This window comes from Andrographis paniculata, unplaced genomic scaffold (assembly GCF_009805555.1).
Source record: "Andrographis paniculata isolate CXL003 unplaced genomic scaffold, ASM980555v1 Contig5END, whole genome shotgun sequence".
NCBI classification, from domain to species: Eukaryota; Viridiplantae; Streptophyta; class Magnoliopsida; order Lamiales; family Acanthaceae; genus Andrographis; species Andrographis paniculata.
In genome coordinates, this window is record NW_026137595.1 from 869,815 (window position 1) to 890,992 (window position 21,178).

Consider the following 21,178-nt stretch of genomic DNA (forward strand, 5'->3'; position numbering starts at 1 on the left):
TTTTTTATAGAAAAAATATTAAATTTTATGTAATTTTTGAAATTTTTTTAAAATATTTAAATTTTTTTAATTTTTTTTGCCTGAATGTGCTATGAATTTAAAAAAAAAAAAAAACATAACATTGAATTGATAAAAAAAATTGATATTTTTATCCCTCCGAACTTTTCCTACCGATTCCGTCACCGACTATATTTTATATTACATATATAATAATAAAAATAAAAATAAAAACTGAATATTATGGCATTACCATAAACTAAATATTATGTTATTTACCATAATAATAATAATAATAATACTAATAATAATAATAATAATAGTAATGATAGTAAAAGTAATAATAATAGTTATAATTTTAACAATAGTAATAACAATAATAATAATAGTTGGTTTAGTTATTAATTGTGATTACAAAAACACTTAGCGGGAATTCTTATTACACAGGGAGTTGTTCGTTTTTCAGTCGGGTTCCTTTCACTCTATAAATGTGTAGTTTTGCTTTCGCGTTTTTCTTCTCAATGTAATCAAACACCAGCATCCTCTCTAACTTCCCTTTCTCCTCCCTTAATAGCCATGTCCTCCTTGTTATTCCACCAACCGCTCTGCCTTCACCAGCCGCTGCACCGCCGTGGTTCTCCGCACGCTCTTTCCAACGCCGGTACTGATCGATTTTTTGTTTGTATATTTATGTTGATTTGTAATTGCGGATTTCTAATTGCTTGCAGTTAGTGCTAATGATTTTGAATTTTCGTTTTGTGCTTGATTTTGCTTCTAATTGATAGGTGCTTTCCAGTATCTGAAATCTGTTGGTTCCACTTGTCGGATTTTGGAATGCAATGCGGCGTACAAACCTCATGCAGAAGGTGTGCGGTTCATCTGCAATCCTGTTTCGCTTTTTGATTTTTGATTCTTCTTTTTTTTTTGGTAAATTTGGTGTTTGAGGTAGAGTAATCGGATATGTATGTGCAGAACTCGTAGGTGCGATTCAGAATGAACTGCCAGACACGAAGCTTTGGGAACAGATTGTGGAGGACGGCACAGAGGAAGATGATTCTATCTTTTTGGTATTGTTTAGTAATTTTTATATGTAGTTTCTATAAATGCGTATGCTATTATTATGTTTGATTCTGATTTCGTCTCCACTCATTCTCTCTCATAGTCAAAATCACTCTTTCAATTCAGGACTCAGATAAGATTCGGAAGCAGGTGCAATTGATTCAGTCGATGCTGCAGTCCATGGGCGACGGAGAAATAACCGTCTCTCCGTACGACACCGCATGGGTAGCGATGGTGGAGGATATCAACAGCGCCGACCGCGTGCCGCAGTTCCCCTCCAGCGTCGACTGGATCTCCAATAACCAACTCTCCGATGGATCATGGGGAGACGAATACATCTTCTCGATCTACGACAGAATTATCAACACATTAGGATGCGTAGCTGCGTTGAGATCATGGAACATTCATCCTGAAAAATCTGAAAAAGGTAAACCTCTGTCTCTCTCTCTCTCAATCGAATCCGAAATTGAAATTCAATTCACAAATCTACAGTCTCTGTCTAAAATAGCACTTACTCTTCCTTAACATTACTACGCGTTCGAATTCCTGCAGGAATTTCCTTCATCAAAGCTAATATCCACAAGCTCGAGGACGAAAACGAAGAGCACATGCCGATCGGTTTCGAAGTGGCATTGCCATCGCTTCTCGAAATAGCAAAAAAGCTCGACATTGACATCCCTTACGATGCTCCATGCCTGCAAGAGATTTACCGGAGAAGAGACATAAAGTTGAAAAAGTACGTCATAATCCACAATGCATTCATCACTACTGTTTACAAAAGCAAAACACTTAACCAAATTTCTGCTCCCCCAAAAATGGTTCCAACCATCACTTTCCATTAGTCAAAATTCTAAACCTAATTTGGATCTTTCAAATCACGGCTACCCCTGTTTCTTATTTTTGAAATTACTATTCAATTGATGAACAGGATACCGAAGAACATCTTGCACAAAGTGCCGACAACACTACTCCACAGCTTGGAAGGGATGGCAGACCTAGAGTGGGACAAGCTAATAAAGTTACAGTGTGCTGATGGATCATTGCTATTTTCTCCATCTTCCACAGCCTTCGCTCTCCAGCAAACAAAGGACCAAAATTGTCTCAAGTATTTGGATAAAGCTGTCCAGAAATTTAACGGTGGAGGTAATTCATTTTAAATATTGTTCTTATGTCTTATTCCTATCTGAGGGTGTGTTTCTTTTTTATGAATTTGGAAAAAAATGGTTTGAATTTTATATGAAAATAATATATGATAGAATGTTTTGTGATATGAAAAAATATATTTTTTTTCAAAAAAGGCTTAGTCCAAATAAAGTAACTTACCATTAATTGTTTCTTATTTGAGAGTTATTATGTATTTTTTATTTAGTGAAAATGATATTCTTGAATTTGATTTTTAGAAGAGTGGAATGATAACATGCACTGAATAGAAAAAGTCATTGAATTACTAAAATCTAAGTTTAATAAATAACAATAAATACATTATAGGTTCCAATTGAAAGGTGAGGATTCTTAAATCATTTTGGATGTGTTTGGTTAGTGGCTATTTTTATTCTATCTCCTTTTAATAAATTAACATATTTATATTTTTTAAAAAAACTAGTTACCATAACTTTATAAATTTAATTTATGTTATTAATAATTAAATATATATAATTTTCATTTATTTGAAGTAGATAAAAATTTATTTATTTTTAATAAATTTATGTTTAATTTATTGACATTAAAACACTTTGAACATATTTTAAATATCTATTATACCATAAACCAAACACATCACATCGTAATTCTTTTCTTGGATTGTATTTTTTGGATGGATTTAAATTTAAACTTGTATTTATTATTCCTTCAGTCTCAATCGAAAGTTTTCATTTTGTCATTCTGTCTGTCCATATAAAATATATTAGCTTTATTTTTTATTGTTGATTTTTTTTATGGTGGGAGTATTTTTCTTCTAAATAAATCATGGTATTTTGTTTTTTTTTTTTAACTTAACGTTGGTTTGATATACAATGTAAGACAAGAGAATCCTACCATTATTAATCCTTTTTCATTTTTGTTGATTAACAATTCATTTCAATGTCAAATAATTAGTTCCAAATGTGTACCCGGTGGATTTGTTCGAGCACATTTGGGTGGTAGACAGATTGCAGAGACTTGGAATTTCGCGATATTTTAAATCAGAACTTCAGGAATCTATTGATTATGTTCACAGGTTATAACACTAACTTTTATGCAATATAATTTACATGCATAAGTTCGTTCATACATATGATATTATATAATTCATGTATCAACAGGCATTGGACAAATAAGGGGATTTGTTGGGCCAGAAATTCTGAGGTACAAGACATCGATGACACAGCCATGGCCTTCAGGCTAATGAGATTATATGGCTACAAAATTTCCGCAGGTAATAAATATATATATATATATATATTCTTTTGTAATATCCTAAATAATTATTCAAACAAAATAATTCAATTGAATTATTGGCAGATGTGTTCAAAAATTTCCAGAATGGCGACGAATTCTTCTGCTTCTCCGGGCAGTCGACGCAAGCTGTGACCGGAATGTACAACCTCTATAGAGCCTCCCAGTTGAGGTTCCCCGGAGAAGACATACTCATACAGGCCAAAAATTTCTCGGCCAAATATTTACAAGAGAAGCGTGCAAATAATGAGCTTTTGGATAAGTGGATTATTACCAAAGATCTCCCGGGAGAGGTTAGTGGTTATTATTATTACATTTTGCTTTGATCACATGAATTTCAACCTTAACTTTTGTTATAATTGATAATATATGGTCCTGACTTGCCTTGTCGGACCACCAGAATAATGAAGTACCAGTTAAAATATAGTTTGCTAATGTATTATCTTATCAATATGGAAAAGGCCACCACCTCCCATTATTTTATCAATTATATTATGAAATCACAATAAAAATGCCCAATTGTTGTTACCCCACATCCATTATTATATATTGTTCATATATACAGTTTTTTATATTTTTTGTTTCGTTGTAAAATTTGTAAAAATACCCCACACCCATTATTATATATTGTTCATATATACATTTTCTATTTTTTTTTATTATTATTTTTTGTTTGGTTGTAGAATTTGCCACGTTTCGTGCCAAAAGAATGAGAGAAATAGCCCTTTTTCTGAATTACTTTTCTCCCTCCCTTGTGCAAATATATGCTCACTTGATGGGGTATAAATTTTAATAAAAATGAATAATAATTGTTATTATTATTATTATTTTTTACAATAAAAAAATATAAAAGTGTAATTATTTTTTACTTAATAAAGAAACAAGAATTATTTTTTTTATTACAAACCCTAAAAGGAGAGCATAGAACTGAATGGATTAATAAATAATGCCGTCCGATCTTGTAATAAATTATTATTATTATTATTTAAATGAGTTCAGGTGAGTTATGCACTGGACGTGCCCTGGTATGCCAACTTACCTAGAGTCGAGACAAGGTTCTACTTAGAACAGTATGGTGGCTACGAGGATGTCTGGATTGGCAAAACCCTGTACAGGTAAAATCAATTCTATATTTCCCCTTCTCCAAAAAGATAACAATAATAAACAAAAATAACATGTACATAGTAGGTGAACAGGGCCGTCCCACGGTCCAGTCTAAATCTAATTTAAATTAAAATTCATTATTTATTTATGTTATATAAAAATTATTTGACATTAATGCATTAATACAAGATCTTAACTTGGTGACGAAGTTCTATCTATTAATATTTTGTATATAAAAATATTATTTTTTATTTATATTTTATTATAAAAAAATATTATATATATATATATTTAAGTGCCCTTAATTTTTATTTTGTCGAATACTTCGAAAGTCAAGCCCTGTAGGTTTGACTGAGGCAATAATAATAATAAATCAAGAATAGGAGCACATTCTGAATTGCTAGCTCGTGTCGGCACAATTGCAGCCATTTATTACATCAGATGACGCTCTGTGTCTTGCCATGTTTCCATTACCTACCTCTCTGAATCCTGTCTTAATTACTAAGTACAATAATTTCTCGTTGGTCGACTCTAATTAGTATATATATAGTTAAGTGATATTATATCCTAAAAACTTATATTTAAATAAGACAGTTATTTATATCATCTAATATTTACGATTTGTTGTTGTTAGGATGCCGTACGTCAATAACAACACCTATCTCGAACTGGCCAAACTGGACTTCAACAACTGCCAGGCATTGCACAGGGAGGAGCTAAGAAACCTTCAAAAGTAGTAACCATTCTCAAATTAATCCAATTCCATTTACACAACCTTAAATCATTTCTACCAATCATCGACTAATTCCTTCATATTTCGATATCTGCAGGTGGTCCAGAAACTGTTCCTTGTTCGAATTCGGTCTGACCGACGCCACCCTCCTCCAGACCTACCACATTGTCTCCGCCAGCGTGTTCGAACCCGAACGGTCCGCAGAACGCATCGCCTGGGCCAAGACAGCCATCCTCGTCGAGACCATAGTCTCCCACTTCCATCAAAACCACTTCTCCCCACACCAAATCTCCACCTTCGTCCACGAATTCGCCAACACCACCTCACCCAACAGTGGATCCCAAAACAATGGATCCCCAAGGTACGTAAAAAAGTTGAAATTTAGCTACAAAAAATTTTGTAGTAAAAGGTAATGACTTCATATAATATTTTTGCGATGAAATGAGTTTTTTCGTCTCTACATGTTAGTAAAGGTATTTGACGATAAATATGACTTTTATAACAAAAATAAATAAATTTTTTACTATAAAAAAATAAGAATAAAAATATAGCTACGAAAATATGATTTTGTATCTAAAGCATTTTTGTGATAAAATTAAAATTCATAGTAAAAGTATTTTAGCTATATAATAAAAATATTTTAACGACAAAATTAATTATGTACTATATAATTTTTTTTAGCGATGGAATTAATTTTTATTATTAAATAACACATTTTAATTAAAAAATATTTTGTATTTAAAAATATTATAGCTAATTAGATACTCCCTCCGTCCTCTCAAAACAATAGTTTTCTTTCCATAAATAACTATATCACCATAAAATTATCCTTACTTTTTCATTATTATTACACAATTGCCACTATTTTTTACAATAATATATTGACCAGAGCAAAAAAATCATTTATCTTTAATTTTTACCGACTACCAATATAATATCAATATTCTTTAAATTTCGTATCCAACTTAATAAAACTATACTTTTGAAACGGGGAAAGTATTTTTTTACAGTGATATTCATTCAGTATAGTACTACTGCTGAATGAGAAAAAAATAAAAATATCATGCTTGCTAATTTCCACAGGAGAATCAGCACCTTCGTCGGCGCCATTGTCCGGACACTAAACCAGCTCTCCTTAGACATGCTTTCAGCACACGGCCGCCACGTCCATCCCCAGATCGTTCACGCAGTACGTTGTCTAAATAAAAAATAAAAAAATCCCCAATTTCAATTAGGGTTTGCAATTTCTGACATCTATTTAATTTTCTACAGTGGCAAAGCTGGCTGGACACGTGGACGAATCAGGAAGGGGACAGCTCCAGCAGACATGGCGAGGCAGAGCTGTACCTACGTGTATTAAACATAAGCAGTGAAAGTGGGTCCCTCGAGGACCACGACCTACTAAAGTCGCATCCCAAGTATCAGCGACTTTTAGCTATCACAGAGTCGGTGTGCAGCAAGCTGCGACTTTTCCAAACCCAAAAGGTTTAAAAAACACAACTCTTTTTATGGATTGCGCAAAAGCGCTGGTTATTAACGAATTGGAAACACGCTTTCTGTTATTTATGGATTGCAGGATAGGGGAGAGGCGATGTGCGGTCAGGATGGAACCACGACAGCGGAGATAGAATCGGAGATGGAGGAGTTGGTGGAGATGGTGGTGGTAAAAGATGATGATGATGATTTGGAGAGTGGTGTGAAGCAGAAGTTTCTTACGGTTTCTAGAAGCTTCTATTACTCGGCTTATTGCAACCCTGGCACTATCAGCTTCCACATCGCCAAGGTACTGTTCGAAAAAGTGCTGTGAGCTTGGAGGTTGTGTATGTAAAACTAAGTGTTTATTATTATTATTATTAGTTTAGATTTTGGGGGTTTTTTTATGGTTTCGTTTTGTTTTTTTTTGGGAATAAGAATGTTATATGCTGTTTCGGATGGTATTGTGAATGTAATGGGTTATGGAGGGATGATGTAATATATTTGAATTAAATTAAATTAAATATCTGGCCGAAGTATTAGAAATATTAGTAATATATTGAGATGTAACAGGAATAAAGTAAAAATGATTAAAATAACCTTATTAGTATTATATGATATCAAACTAATGACGTTTATGTAATATATTGTAAGTTGTAAAAGTATTTATAATGTTAAGTAGATAATATATATATATAAAAGAAATACATACTTTGTTATATGATATATTAAAATGAAAAAATAAATATTTTGTTACGAAGGAAGGGAGTATTATTTTGTAAATTCTTTTTATGAATTAGTAATCCATATATTATTTTGTAAAAGCTTCTTTGTTTACGTAATATATTTTTATTCATTTGACACTCTTTATTTTTAAAAGAATATTAAATTAATCATACTTTTTCACTCACAAACCATCGTATCAAATTCTACATTTTATTTTTTTTCAAACTTTTAAAATGGCAGAAACCTCTGTGTAAACAAACCCTTTATTTATTTATTTATTTTGTTTGTTTGGATGGGAAGTTTATTTGTGGACTGGTGCTTGCATTTATTTTTAAACGGGTTTGGGTCGACCCAAGGCCCAATTTAAATTACGGATGGGCACATCCTAATAAGTTAAAATCAAATTGGGCTTTAAGTGGGCCTGATATGGCCCATTAGTCGTGGACTTAGTTTGGACTAATGGTAGTGAAACGATGACGTAATGGGTTCCACGCAGAGAGATTCCTTCTATCCCACGTGTCACTTTCTTCTCTCTCCCTCTGCTCGCTGCTTTGCTATTTACTGCTGCTGCTCCACACAAACGAAATCAAATCGGGGGAAGACGACGACGGCTGTACTGCGGAGGAAAGGTTTTCCGGCGGCGACTTATCGATGGATGCTAGCCTCCTTCTCCGGTGCCCTGTCAAGCCGAAGCTCAAGCGCCCTTGCTGTGCTCCTTTCCCCGATTCCGCTGCCGAGAATCCGAATCTGAATCAGCTGGACGCGCTCTTGGAATCGTTTCTCGAACTCTCCGATTCGTCCTCGGTTGCTCTCGACCTCTCCTTTGATCGCGTGCTGGAATCCAGAGCTTACGATTCCGACAAGATCGGCCTGATCGAGCAGGCGCTCCGCCTTGGTTCGGTTCTCACTGAAGCGGCTAGGCGATCGGCGAGGAGCCTTGCTTGTAAGCACAACGCTGTCGCGTGGCCTTTGCCGTCTGATCTTACTGTCAAGGTGATTTTGCTTTATTTTTGAGGATTTTATTTGTTGTTAGTGTTTCAGCTCCGAGGGCCTGTGCTTGGGGATATAGATGTGCATAGGATTAGCTTTTTATCTACAAGGTGGATTATGATCATTCTAGCACATCAATGAAGATGCTGCTTGCTGCAATACTTCTCAGTGTCGGTCTTTTCTGGTGATGTTTACCTTGCTGTAAGGATAGGAACTTTTGTATCTGAGCTTCAATTTCCAAAAGAATGATTGAAGCTTGTTCAAAGTTTGTTTTGCTGAAAATCTTCTGATGCGTTGGTTAGCTTTAGCTTCTTTGGAGCATGACATTGTTCTAATGATGTTCTATGGCGTCATCTTCGTTTGTATTGTTGATAGGAATTATGTCTAGCCATGATATTACATTCAATTCCATAAGAAAATGCGGTTTAAGTTATGGTTTTCTGTATGCTCCCTGTTCAGGTGTTCTCATTGCTTGATACACAAAGTGTATGTCATGCGGCAGCTACATGCTCTTTTTTCCACAAGTGTGCTGCTGACCCGTCTTGCTATTCCAATATTGATTTGACCATGGGAGTGCCTAAGGTCAATAATATGGTAGTTTCAACAATGATCCAGCGAGCTGGAAAAGTTCTGCAGTAAGTTGCTTCGACCTTGTTGTCTGTCATAAGTTGCTTTATCTGGTAATGTGGCCTTTAAAATTATGTAATCTTCATTTCTGCTCAAATGTCTTATACAAGCAATGGAAGGATATTGGCATGCTTTAGATTATTTTTTGCATTTATAAGAATTGTTGTATTTTGCTGAAAAAAATGATACAATCTTTTATCTTTTTTCAGTTCCCTTAAACTTGGGATAGTCCCCTCCCAGCCTGTTGCATTACCAGGTTCATCTGAGGTGCTGGTTTATTCTATGAGGAATTCCTCAGACAAATCTGGATTTTCTTGGAATGATAAAAGGTCTAGACAGGGAAAAGAATCATTTATACTTACCAGGTCTTGCTTGGCTCCATTGCTTGCTGATGGTGGTGCTCCAGGGTAACATTTGATACTTTGCATTCAATGATTGTTGTATTTAATGTGTTTATATCACTTTTTTTTTTCTTTCTTTTTTTTTCAGTGAGCATCCCGTCCCTACTAACATTTTAAATTTCTGGTTTTAAGGTCTCTTCTGAGAAGATTGCATCTTTATAACATTGAAAGAATGGACAACACAGCATTTGGTGCTGCAATATCAGCTTGTCCATCTTTGCTTGATCTAGAAATTGTTGGCCTGTGAGTATAGAAACTTACTGGTTTACTAAATTTGTGCTTTTTTGGTACTACAACTTGTTTGTCATCAGTTAATTTTTTGCAATAGGGTTCTAATGTGCCTATACACAATTGGTAGCTCTGTAATGTTGAATTGAATACTGTTCCAAGAAATCTAGGTTTAGAATAATTCAGTTGAGCATATCACGGGCAATTAATTACTTCAATTGATGCACGGTGATTAACAGGTCTGTTTTGGTTAAGAGTGCATTACAAATTATTCATTATCAACATGAATATTCCATAAATCCTCTTTTAGCCTTTGATGGGTGTTTTTTGGTAGTGAAGTAGTCCATGTTACACCATACTTTGCAAAGCCTTTCCATATATCACTGCACACCGAAGATTCTTTTAAATAGTATTATTATAGATTATTGTGTGATGGATCTTAAGTTGCACCAGTTGTACTGAAGAAATAGATAATCTAGATTTATTATGTGAAGAACCCAATTGTATGATGTGTGAATTATCTGTCTTCAAATATTTCAGGGTTTACATAATATTTTTATTAAGAAAAATGATAATATTGATTTGTGAACTCATTCTATTGATAGTCATGTGGAGCTAAGGCAGACACTGGACTCAGTGAGTAGATCTTGCCCTCTGATAGAGCGACTATTTTTCGAATCATCAAAAACAGGTGGATCATAAACCCAGTTGTATGTGCTCCTTTCAGTACCAGAAAAAGTTATTTTACTCATATTACTCCTACCACTCAGGTCGAGACGACAGTTTGAAATTACCAACATGCAATGATCTAGTGTCAAATTGCCCACATATTTCATCATTGGCACTCCGAGGCTTCAAGTTGCACGACATTAAAGTTCGTGTACTTGTAAAGGTGCTGCTCCAACCTTTAGTTACCGGATATTTTGATGTCGAGAGTTATGGGTTCTATGAACAATGTATTTGCAGGGGCTCCGGAATTTGAAGTGTGTGGACTTCTCAATGTCCTACTCAATTACTGGTGACTTTCTTAGGTAAGCTTAAGTCACTGAATATGGTAGATACACGCCGCTCATCGACCCGTGTCTTTATGCTCTTTATTTAATTATTTGGCCATTCTGTTTGTAGAAATCTAGGCAGCAGTGCCGGTGGAAGCTTATTGGAGATTTTGATTTTACGGGATTGTATGCACTTGAGAGAAGTAAGTTTCGATTAATTTCACTCTGTGGAAACAAATTATGAACTCAAAACTATAAATTATCCATTTATAATCTGATCGTCTGTCATTCCAGGCGGAAGTGTCGAGATTGCTATCGGCAATTCTTTCAGGACGCTTCAAGCACCTTAGACACCTTGTGAGTGTAAAAAATTTGTAAAGAAGCGATACTCTTTTAGCAAATTCTTCTCTTTACCTATGGGTGACCTGTTGCAGGACATATCGAATCGAGAGGGGCTGGCCTCGGACGATGATTGGTACCATAGATGTTACACCCCAAGGTATATACATATATATGTATATATATATATATATTGCTTGTATTTCAGCTGTCAGCCTAATGCGCCGATTATGCAGCTTCATGTCCTTGGGAGAATTATTGGAAGAGAGGCCTAATTTGCGCGTTCTTGCAGATTTTCCCGCGGATGGAAGGTAACTAATTTATTTAGTTTCCATGCGCCGTTGGAAATTGATTTATCGGCTAATTCCTTTTCTTGTCCAACTGAAATTCCGATCTGTGGCGTTCAGTTTTGTCGAAGAGCCAATGTCGAGCAGCGACGTAAACAGTGAGCCTTTTTCGCAGTCGTTGACATCCAGTCACACATCTGATGATTACGTGTTCACTAGTTCATCAGAAGGCAATTATAGCAGCGACCAAAGTAGCGGCAACGAGGACAACCCCGCCCCTAACCACCATCCGAATCTCGACGAAAGCTCGGATGAGGTGGACTACTTGTAGCACGAGGGTGTGTTTTGAATTATTAGCACCCGAAACATTACAGGTACGATTTTACCTTGAGGCTCATCGTGTTTCCAAAGACTGAAAAATGCTATTGACATGTATGAGATAGTTATCGAAAATAAATTTATCGCTACCACATATTCGTGAAAAGTTCTCTATCCGAACAACGGCAGCTGCCAATGGCTGATCGGATAATTGCTCAGTGCGGCGTTCGACACCGCCGGAGCCTTAAGGTTTCTCTATAACTAGAGTCTTCACTTCCGGCATCCCCAATTAAGAGGCTTTTAGGCTTTTCTGTTAAATTGGGCCTTGTTTTTGCACCTCTCAAACTGTATGCATTTTATGCCATTTCCTGATTGCATCTGATTCAAGTACAAACGGTAATATAACTGAAAGCCTAGATACACGCTTTATCCCTTGGTAGTTGGAAACGCGACTTTATACGTAGTTAGTGAATGCGAAAAGCGCTATAGTTGGAAGACTTTATAAGAAGTTAGTGAATGCAAAAAGCGTTCGACGAATAACCACGCTTTCTCCCTAGCTAGTTGGAAGCGCGACTTTATAAGAAGTTAGTGAATACGAAAAGCGTGCGACAAACGCTTTCTCCCTTGCTAGGTGGAAACGAGACTTTAAAAAGTAGATAATGAATGCGAAAAGCGTGCAACGCATAAATAGTTGGAAACGCGACGTTATAAGAAGTTGGTGAATGCGAAAAGCGTGCGACGAATAACCACGCTTTCTCCCTTGCTAGTTGGAAGCGCGACTTTATAAGAAGTTAGTAGATACGAAAAGCGTGCGACGATAAAAACGCTTTCTCCCTTGCTAGGTGGAAACGCGACTTTATAAGTAGCTAGTGAATGCAAAAAGCGTGCAACGCATAAATAGTTGGAAACGCGGTTTTATAAGAAGTTAGTGAATGCGAGAAGCGTGCGACGAATAAAACACGCTTTTCTCCCCGCTAGTTGGAACAGCGACTTTATAAGAAGTTAGTGAATGCGAAAAGCGTGCGACGTATAAAACACGCTTTCTCCCTGCTAGTAGGAAGCGCGACTTTATATAAATAGTTGAGTGAATGCGAAAAGCGTGCAACGCATAATATTTTATTTTATATATGCGTGCGTGTGTGGGTGTATGAATATTTTAGGGAAGTTTTAAGAACGAAACCAGATTGGTGTTTGCGCCGGCGGTTCTACAGTTACCATGTCCAGCGCCACCGCCAACAACCACTCCACGGCGCAGTACCGCCCCTACCGCCTCAAAAAGGTCCTCACGAACCACAGTCGCGCCATATCGGCGGTGAAATTCTCCAACAGCGGCCAGCTCTTCGCCTCCGCCTCGCTCGATGGAACCCTAATTGTGTACTCCTCGGAAACGCTCGAGCAAATCTACCAATTGGTCGGGCATTCTCAGGGCGTCTGTGATCTCGCCTGGTCCTCCGATTCCATTTCCACGTACATCTGCTCCGCCTCCGACGACCGGACGGTTCGCATCTGGAACGCACGCACCGGCGATTGCGTGAAGACGCTCAAAGGCCACACTGACTTCGTTTTTTGCGTGAACTTCAATCCGCAATCGAATTTAATTGCTTCTGGATCGTTCGACGACACGGTTAGGGTTTGGGACGTGAAAACCGGGAAGGCGGTACACGTGATCCCGGCGCATAGCATGCCGGTGACGTCCGTCCATTTTAATAGGGACGGTTCTTTGATTGTCTCAGGCAGTCGTGACGGAACTTGTAAAATTTGGGATACCTCAAGTGGATCGCTACTGAAGACGCTGATCGACGATGCGGTGCCTGTGTCGTTTGCCAAGTTCTCTCCTAATGGGAAGTTTATTCTCGTTTCCACGCTTGATGATAATCTTGTAAGTTCAATACATTCATCTGTAACTTTTCTTATACTTTTCGGTGAAAATCCTGTTCATTTGATTGTTATTGTCTGCAGTAGTAGTTGGTTATTTTACCGTTAATGTGGTTTGGGATTGGTTTTGCTTTAGGCAACAGTTGTAAGGTTCAGTGTGGATCACAGATTAAAGTAGGTAGAAGAGAATGAAATTTCTGAAAGGTACGGATTGGCATTTATTTAGTTAGTTATGGAATCGAAATAGTTAACATTCTGATGAGAGAAAAACACCTAAAATTGTGTCAGTGATAAAAGCATGTGTAAAATTGAGTCCATGTCATATGAATATTTAGATATTTAGACATGAATTTGTTGCGGTAGCCTATAGGTTAGTTGGAAAGAGGGTGGTGTTTGGAGTACATCATAGTTTGTTTGTTTGTTTGTTTGTTGTTGGTGGTTTGAAGGTGTTTCGACTTTCCATTAGGCATACATAGTGTTAAGTGTGATATCTCAACTCAATCAAGTTTCTAATGGTTGATGATGGTTGTGTATTACAGAGGCTGTGGAACTACTCAACTGGGAAGTTTATTAAGTTCTACACTGGCCATGTGAACAAAGTATATTGCATCATGTCGGCATTCTCGGTAACAGGTGAAAAGTACATTGTGAGTGGATCGGAAGATCATTGTGTATACTTGTGGGATTTACAGGGCAAAAATTTGGTTCAGAAACTGGAAGGGCACACTGACACTGTTATTTGTGTTACATGTCATCCCACCCAAAACATGATTGTTTCGGGGGGGCTGGACAACGATAAGACAATTAGAGTATGGGTTCAAGATTGATATGGAGGGATAGTGGTGAATAAGTTTTAGTTGCCTTACTTAGTTTTGCCGTGGGAAAGTTGTACTCTCTATCTTTTGAGTTACTCCTCATACGCTTTGTTTTATGAATATCCGTGTTTATGTTTGCAGTTTTTGCCTGAATCGATTGAAGCTGAATTTGTTTCCTTAGTTAATATTGATCCTGAGTCGTAATTCTCTTATCTGAAAGGTTTTATTGATCACAAAACTTGGTTTCATTTCTAACCTGATTTCTTTCGTTAGATCATTCGGAACATAGTATAGTAGATAATAATCATTGTGCACTTTTAACTCAGGGCATGCCAATGTTGCATTCTTGGCAATCTTTTTCGTATTTTTTGCATAGATTAAAAAGACAGGTTAAGAAGAAGAAATTCAGCTCAAGGTCAAATCCATTATACACAACTAAACAACTACTCATTTCTCCATGCACACAAAACCAGAGAAAAACCATAAGCCTGTGACTCTGTATCTTTGGTTCTTAGTATGGCAGGGCAACTGTGAGGAGAAGGTAGAGTTGCAAGCTTTTCTCCGGGAAAACGGGTCCGGAACAAGAAGATTGCTTTATCATGGATAGTTCCAAAAAGCCAACTATGGACATCCCAATACACTTCAATGGAAATCCCATCCACCGATATATTTTGGTTCCCTCGAAACTTCCACTTAAGGTGCGTCACTTGCAATACCTTCTTCTTGTCTATATACATCACCAGGGAGTTGTCGAATTTTTTGCTGTGGTCATGTTCAATTCTGAGGTCATGCAACTCCCCTTTGTCATGAAACTGTGCTCTTGAATTGTATAATCTCTTCCCAAACACATGCTCTCTTTTGGCAACGAAAGTTGCTGTTGAAATGGGAGGTTTCGAATCGATCTTTCTGTAGGCCTTGTGCTGTGAATCTCCAAGAAGCAGGCAGAGTTCCTGATCGAAGGCAACGGCCAGGTAGAAACCCTCCAGTGGCTCGGGACTGGAACCGAATTTAGCAGAAGATAAATCCCAGTAAATGTCGACCGTTGCTGAATTCACCACAAATCTTTTGAAGCCTTTTCTCTTGGAAAAAAGCCACGGCTTCATATCAGCCTTGCAGAGGCACTCGTTAGCCGGGCTTTCGACTGCAATACTAAGCCCTTGCCCCATCAGGTACTTGATCCATGTTACTGTGATGAACCCCGAAAATGTACGAGAGTCATACTGATACACACATGTAACAAGATTCTGTGGTGCAGATTTGTTGGCGCTCGATGACGATGATGATGATGACGAGTCGGCCACTTGAACACCGTTCTCGCCAAAACAGGAAGGGAAATCCTTCATTGTACATCAATCCAGGCGACCTTACCTACCGATTAATCCACAGGTAATTAATTCTTTCTCAGGTTATAAGTTCTTAGAAGAAGATGAACATATGGTAATAAGATGAAATGAGATGTTTACCTCCCAAGCTCAAGAAAACATAAACTTCAATGCTGCTTCTGGTCCAGAGTTAGCGTTCATTCTTTTCAAGTGTAGCACTTCTCTTGAAAATAGGCCTGAGAAGAACTCCTGAATGGCTGATTCAAATTTGAGTTTGGAGAATTTTTTTTTTTAAAAAAAAGGGGCAGAAGGGCTCACTAGGAGATGAGCAGTATAGGACAAGGCAATCTGACCAAGAAAGAAAAATAATAAGCATGAGTGAGAGAGGATGCCAGTTGTTATACTAGTGTTTTTGAAATCGGGCTACCCCACTCTCTCTCTCTCTCATTGGATTGATTCTTGTCAATATTGGAATTTTTTAGATCACATTGGTAGATGTACAAATTGGGAATTGACAGTGTCAAGGGAAGAGCTACATTTTAGAGAAGATGCATTTATAGAGGGCTGACTAGTGACTGTTTGAGCAGAAAGATTTATTAATGGCTAATACAAGGAAAGCAAAAGTGGGAATACTTCAGCATGCCTAAAAATGATCACAAAAAAAGGCTTTAACAACAAGCCAAACTTGCCTTTCTATCTCTATTTGCATTTTATTATAGCTCTGATTATGATTCATTTACACTAATAGTGGACTTAAAGGTTTGGAGGGATTAAACTAAACTACTCTGAATACACACACAAACATGTATGTAATATACGTGTGTGTGTGTGTGTGTGTGTCCATTTGTTAGGTGTTGAGTTTAATGTTGATTAGGATGTATACATACATATTATAATATGTATTGGATAATTCTGTGATATATATATATATATGTGTTTACTTTCTATCATATATTCATATCCATTCTCATTAATGATAGCATAATTAATTTACCAGCCACTGCAATTTGGAAAACATCCCTGTCTCTGAAAGTGGTAATGCCCCTTCCCCTGTTTCAGTCACTATCTACATACATACACAATATTGAATGGTGGTGACTTAAATTAAATCAAATAATTGGTTCTAACATGAAATGATTAAGGAAGTCAAGCCAAAATAGTGAATGATATGTCAAATATTTAATCCACTGGCTACATTAAAAACCCTTCATTCTTAAGCATCTTACCTGCTTTTATTAATAGCTTCTTTAACAATTAAATCATTGAAGAGATGCTAACAACAAAACAATCAAGACCCACCCTGACTCTTTTCTTGATGATCAAGTTTATTTAAACTTGAGATGCATAGCATAAATACCCCACTAAAGATCTATGTTCAATCTTTTCAAAAATTTCATTCAATACTCTCCAAGAAACAAGTGTAATGCACTAAATGGACAATAAAGCTGTAAAGTACAAAAAAGCTTCTTGTGGTGCTATGGCTTCTCTCATTTTTTGTTAGATCATTTCCCCTAACAAGTTTAGTGACATTATTTCTAATCATAACCCTCAACAGCTATAATCATGAATACAAGTGATAAGTCTACTTGATTTAAAGCCAAAACAGAGACTAATTAAAAAACAATAATAATAAATAAATAAAAATTCAAGGCTACCATACATGTGCTGTGTATTATAAAGTCATGTGGTAATGTATTTATTGAGGCATTCTTGAAAACTACTTATCATTACTCTACCATTCAACTCCCAACCTCTTCCAAATTCCATGCCCACAGATCTACAAAGTATGATATGCTTCTTCCTTAGTTTCTCTCACCAAAGTATGATATGCTTCTTCCTTAGTTTCTCTCACCATCCTTTTTCTTCGGGCCTACTGCCATTACGCTGTTCTTTTCAGTGGTGTGTGTGTGTGAGGGTGGGTGGTGTCATATGTTAATGTGATCAGAACCTAAACAGGGAACATAGCATCCTTTACAAAAGAAGTTCCTTATGGTGCTCATGTAAATGAAAATGCACACCAAGTCTTACAGATCTTACTTTGTGGAGAGAATGATTCGCTGCCGGTTCTCTTCCATGTAAATGCTTCTTTTCCTTGTGTCAATCCAAGCTACATCCACAGAAACTGAAGAACATGAATGGTTTGATTGTGTTGATACAATATCCGAGCATGCGATCACTTAAAATGGCTTAATGATGAAAAATGAAGCAAAACTCATGAGTTCTTTTCTCTTTTTTTACATAACTACTTGATGAATTGCACTTCCTATTTCAAACAATCCAATTCTGCTGCAAGAAAAAATCATCGATGACATGAGGTAGCCCACAAGCTTTTGAAGATGCTTTAATCCGAAATACCATGAAAAAGACAATAATCTTTGCTGAAAACATGAAAGAAATACATCTTCGAATAACATCTCTAGAACACCATTAAAGAGCATCCAAAACAAGGGAAATGCAAATGCAATCCAAACATAACTTCATGTCCCAGAGTTGGCCAAACGTACACACAAACATTCTAACACCATGATGATTCTTTTATATTTTTATTTTTAAAAGTTGTTTTAGAAGTCATTTCTTCCAGGAAATTAAGGATCCCTAGGCTAGAAAGAATATTCAGATAAATTTCAACTACAACCTTTTATCACAAAAGGCAGCAACATTGTGATAATTATATGGTTAATCCCCACCAAATAGATATAGGAATCTGTTTACCTGGAAATAATTTCGTGTCATGGTTTGTTTGCCACTTCGTTTCAGTTATAACTAAATAGCTTAAACAGTAACAGTGCATGAAGATGCTCTCTATAGCTCTGAAGCAAAATCGTATGAGCATATCGCCGGGGCATGTAATAACCTCAAGCCAATAACAAGATAAACTGAAAGATTACACAGGAGAAATTACCGGTTACATACTAAAACATTTCCATAAAAGAATCAAATACAACATAAAACTAAATAAATTGCTTCGAATGCAAAGATGCAGGACTCGCATCATATGCTCTAATATGCACCCAATACTCACAAGACAAAAATCGTAAAACAAGACATCAATCTTTGTGAAGATGAACCAGAAATGTCCATTACTGAGAGCTATTTAAACATATGTATAATAAATAAATCAACGACTATAGCAAGATCCACAGTTGCAACATCCAAATTGACTTAATCCATCCAAACCCTGAATTTGTGCATAACTAGTAGTTGTCCAATGACTACTTGAAATTCCAATATTATCGAAGCATATCCTATAAGATGTTCGCTTCTAAACAACACCTACATTCTCAACAGCTAATCTATTTTAGTTTAATAACATACTCACATAAGAAACAACAAATTCAGCATATATACACACAAGATATTCAAACTTGATGCAACAATCCACTTCTAAAAACAAAATTTAGCAACACATCACTACCATTCGACAGGGGATAAGTTCTCAAAAATCTAAACCTTTAGCCAAGTTGCAAGATTGTTAAAAACAGCAATATCAAATGCTTCCAATAAAAAGGTAAATCAGTACATTAAAAATAGAAATAGAAACTCATGCAAACGGTAACTAGATACTGAAAATAAAATAACCGGTCAATCATCGACGTCCTCCCCGGCCCTTCCACTGAATGGATCATGAGAAGGTCCTGTATCCTGCCCAATATGGCGCTGCACCAATCGCTGCAAATCAGCCATAACCTTCTGCTCGCGCTTCGCCTTTTCCTCATAGTTAAACATAGCCAAAGCTCGCTTGTCTTCTGCACTATAAACCTGGTTTTCCTTTCTGATACGGATCGCATTCATCCTCTGATGTCTGCTGCCGCTCATCACATAGCCAAGTGTCTCAAACTTTGAAATCTCCTCTGCTGAAAGTCCCACTTCACCTCTACGCGGGATACGCTTCCCTTGCTGAACATACTGCGCAATGGCATCACCTTCACCGGGCCTTAGTGCACCACCATAGCTGATATGTCCTTCTGCCCTCGGCAGAGGCATTGGCCCAACCACTGGCTCGTTATCCAAGCTCGGCTTCTTTTTTAACTCAATCATTTCCTTGAACTTAAGCAGCTCGCCATTAACATCATCGCTGAGATTGAGTTCCTCTGCCTTCTGAGCAACATCGTTAGCATCGTCTTCTGAACTGGAATCCTTCCCATCTGACTTTACATTCTCGATTTCTTTTTCTCTCTTACTCTTAGCTCTCTTGGACCCTGAAGACGATCCATTGTTTCTTTTCTTCTGCTTCACATGATCACTTGTTTCAGATTCCTCACTATCATTCAGACTTTCACTTTCACTAGATGAACTCCTCCTTCTCCTCTTCCTCCGACTGCGTCGACTGCTCTTTTTCCTATGACTTCTCCCACTCCTCCTTTCTTTCCTCTTCTTCTTCTTTCTCCTCCTCTCTTCCTCTGAATCTTCTTCACTTGACTCCTCTTCAGACTCACTCTCAGACACATGTTTTGATCTCTTACTCCTCCTAGAACCAGATTTCCTACCCTTTCTCGACCTGGAATCATCTGTTTCAGTCTCAGTATTCTCTGATTCGGATTCAGACTCGGATTCCGTCTCCGTAGTACGTTTAGCGACCAATTTCAAATCCTCACGCTGTTTTGATACGTCGCCCCCAACATCTTCCTCCAATTCTTCATCCGATTTCTCATTCGGATTCCTAGGGGGGCTAGGAGTGCAATTCCAAAAGTTGTTTCTGAGCGATTTCCTCAATTTCTGCCGCTTGAGCCTGCGGTATTCTTCGTAAGCTAAGCCTTTCAATTCTTCATCCGATTCAGACTCCGGATTTTTATTATTTCCGTAATCCCGATCCAGGTAGGGCTGCTTCGGATCATCGTATCTGTATTTCCTTCTACCACCGGATCTTTCAGTATCCTCCATGCTAGGGTATGTATAATCCGGGGAAGCACGCCGGTTATACCCCGGGCTCCGGCTCCTACTCCGGCTCCGACTGGGGCTTCGGCTACGGCTTCTTCGTCCATAGCTACGAGCACGCCGGTCATCAGGAGACCACCGGCGACGGTCGGGGATTTCCACGGCCGAAGAGAGTCTCCCCATCGGATCCAATTGGCGATTAAAGGGTCGTTGTTCCTCAGCTTAGGGCATAGAATTTCAAAGTCGATAACCCTAAGGCTAAGGGCGTGTTTGTTTAACTTTGTTTCTTTTTTTTGGTGGAAGCGATGGGAGGTCGGTTGGTGTCGTTATATTAACACAAACTAGTTGCTACCCGTGCTGTGCTACACACGGATTTATCAAAATATAAAAATTAAATAAATTACTATATTATTTTTACATATAAATTGTCATTATTAAATAAAATGTAACAAATTATTTTGTTCTTAAACAACGTAATATTATAGAATATGCATACTTTAATTTGTTGAAATATCAAATCAAAATAATTATTATTTTTCCAAAAAAAATAAAAAATCACTATTTACTATCTCTCATACCCT

At 37.1% G+C, this 21,178-nt stretch overlaps 5 protein-coding genes across 30 annotated transcripts; 3 read left to right on the forward strand and 2 right to left on the reverse strand.

Annotated features, from left to right (window-relative positions):
• Positions 1–491: 491 nt before the first annotated feature.
• Positions 492–7,325, forward strand: LOC127258781 (ent-copalyl diphosphate synthase 1-like). Its single transcript, XM_051285775.1, has 15 exons — positions 492–658; positions 783–863; positions 970–1,064; positions 1,183–1,483; positions 1,609–1,792; positions 1,985–2,199; positions 3,151–3,271; positions 3,357–3,469; positions 3,556–3,782; positions 4,489–4,604; positions 5,228–5,326; positions 5,424–5,687; positions 6,410–6,515; positions 6,599–6,811; positions 6,903–7,325. Exons 1-15 carry the CDS (start codon positions 574–576, stop codon positions 7,131–7,133), a joined length of 2,451 nt encoding a protein of 816 aa, XP_051141732.1. The 5' UTR covers positions 492–573; the 3' UTR covers positions 7,134–7,325.
• Positions 7,326–8,070: 745 nt separating this feature from the next.
• LOC127258877 (F-box protein At4g02760-like) lies at positions 8,071–11,862 on the forward strand. Its single transcript, XM_051285927.1, has 12 exons — positions 8,071–8,518; positions 8,975–9,150; positions 9,352–9,549; positions 9,676–9,786; positions 10,377–10,462; positions 10,542–10,663; positions 10,738–10,802; positions 10,897–10,969; positions 11,061–11,123; positions 11,201–11,265; positions 11,342–11,416; positions 11,513–11,862. The coding sequence occupies exons 1-12, from the start codon at positions 8,177–8,179 to the stop codon at positions 11,721–11,723; spliced, it is 1,587 nt and encodes a 528-aa protein (XP_051141884.1). The 5' UTR covers positions 8,071–8,176; the 3' UTR covers positions 11,724–11,862.
• Positions 11,863–12,801: 939 nt separating this feature from the next.
• Positions 12,802–16,674, forward strand: LOC127258879 (COMPASS-like H3K4 histone methylase component WDR5B). Of its 4 annotated transcripts, none has more exons than XR_007840397.1 (4): positions 12,802–13,589; positions 14,125–15,569; positions 15,656–15,786; positions 16,205–16,674. XR_007840397.1 is itself a non-coding variant. In XM_051285930.1 (2 exons), the coding sequence occupies exons 1-2, from the start codon at positions 12,927–12,929 to the stop codon at positions 14,410–14,412; spliced, it is 951 nt and encodes a 316-aa protein (XP_051141887.1). In that variant the 5' UTR covers positions 12,802–12,926; the 3' UTR covers positions 14,413–16,674. The 4 variants fall into 4 exon arrangements, 1 of the variants encoding a protein (XP_051141887.1); XR_007840398.1 differs by having other exon boundaries at positions 14,125–15,098; positions 15,313–15,569; positions 15,656–16,674; XR_007840396.1 differs by having other exon boundaries at positions 15,656–16,674.
• On the reverse strand, positions 14,844–15,743 carry LOC127259081 (uncharacterized). Its single transcript, XM_051286228.1, has one exon. The coding sequence runs from the start codon at positions 15,741–15,743 to the stop codon at positions 14,844–14,846; it is 900 nt and encodes a 299-aa protein (XP_051142185.1).
• LOC127258878 (uncharacterized) lies at positions 15,778–20,907 on the reverse strand. Of its 23 annotated transcripts, none has more exons than XR_007840388.1 (6): positions 19,302–20,907; positions 18,435–18,598; positions 17,760–17,829; positions 16,717–16,788; positions 16,041–16,070; positions 15,860–15,958 (listed from the first exon to the last, which is right to left on the reverse strand). XR_007840388.1 is itself a non-coding variant. In XM_051285928.1 (2 exons), the coding sequence occupies exon 1, from the start codon at positions 20,778–20,780 to the stop codon at positions 19,305–19,307; it is 1,476 nt and encodes a 491-aa protein (XP_051141885.1). In that variant the 5' UTR covers positions 20,781–20,907; the 3' UTR covers positions 17,336–17,829; positions 19,302–19,304. The 23 variants fall into 23 exon arrangements, 1 of the variants encoding a protein (XP_051141885.1); XR_007840380.1 differs by having other exon boundaries at positions 15,939–15,971; positions 16,717–17,670; XR_007840391.1 differs by lacking the exon at positions 16,717–16,788 and having other exon boundaries at positions 15,939–15,971.
• Positions 20,908–21,178: the final 271 nt, after the last annotated feature.

Bases quoted from the DNA above. Each gene is read 5' to 3' on its own strand.
- LOC127258781 (XM_051285775.1), top strand. From the start codon at position 574: ATGTCCTCCTTGTTATTCCACCAACCGCTCTGCCTTCACCAGCCGCTG. The intron at 864-969 runs GTGTGCGGTTCA...ATGTATGTGCAG, and splicing joins GTACAAACCTCATGCAGAAG to AACTCGTAGGTGCGATTCAG. The intron at 3,272-3,356 runs GTTATAACACTA...ATGTATCAACAG, and splicing joins TCTATTGATTATGTTCACAG to GCATTGGACAAATAAGGGGA.
- LOC127258877 (XM_051285927.1), top strand. From the start codon at position 8,177: ATGGATGCTAGCCTCCTTCTCCGGTGCCCTGTCAAGCCGAAGCTCAAG. The intron at 9,550-9,675 runs GTAACATTTGAT...TCTGGTTTTAAG, and splicing joins GCTGATGGTGGTGCTCCAGG to GTCTCTTCTGAGAAGATTGC. The intron at 11,417-11,512 runs GTAACTAATTTA...TGTGGCGTTCAG, and splicing joins GATTTTCCCGCGGATGGAAG to TTTTGTCGAAGAGCCAATGT.
- LOC127258879 (XM_051285930.1), top strand. From the start codon at position 12,927: ATGTCCAGCGCCACCGCCAACAACCACTCCACGGCGCAGTACCGCCCC. The intron at 13,590-14,124 runs GTAAGTTCAATA...TGTGTATTACAG, and splicing joins CCACGCTTGATGATAATCTT to AGGCTGTGGAACTACTCAAC.
- LOC127259081 (XM_051286228.1), bottom strand. From the start codon at position 15,743: ATGAAGGATTTCCCTTCCTGTTTTGGCGAGAACGGTGTTCAAGTGGCC.
- LOC127258878 (XM_051285928.1), bottom strand. From the start codon at position 20,780: ATGGGGAGACTCTCTTCGGCCGTGGAAATCCCCGACCGTCGCCGGTGG.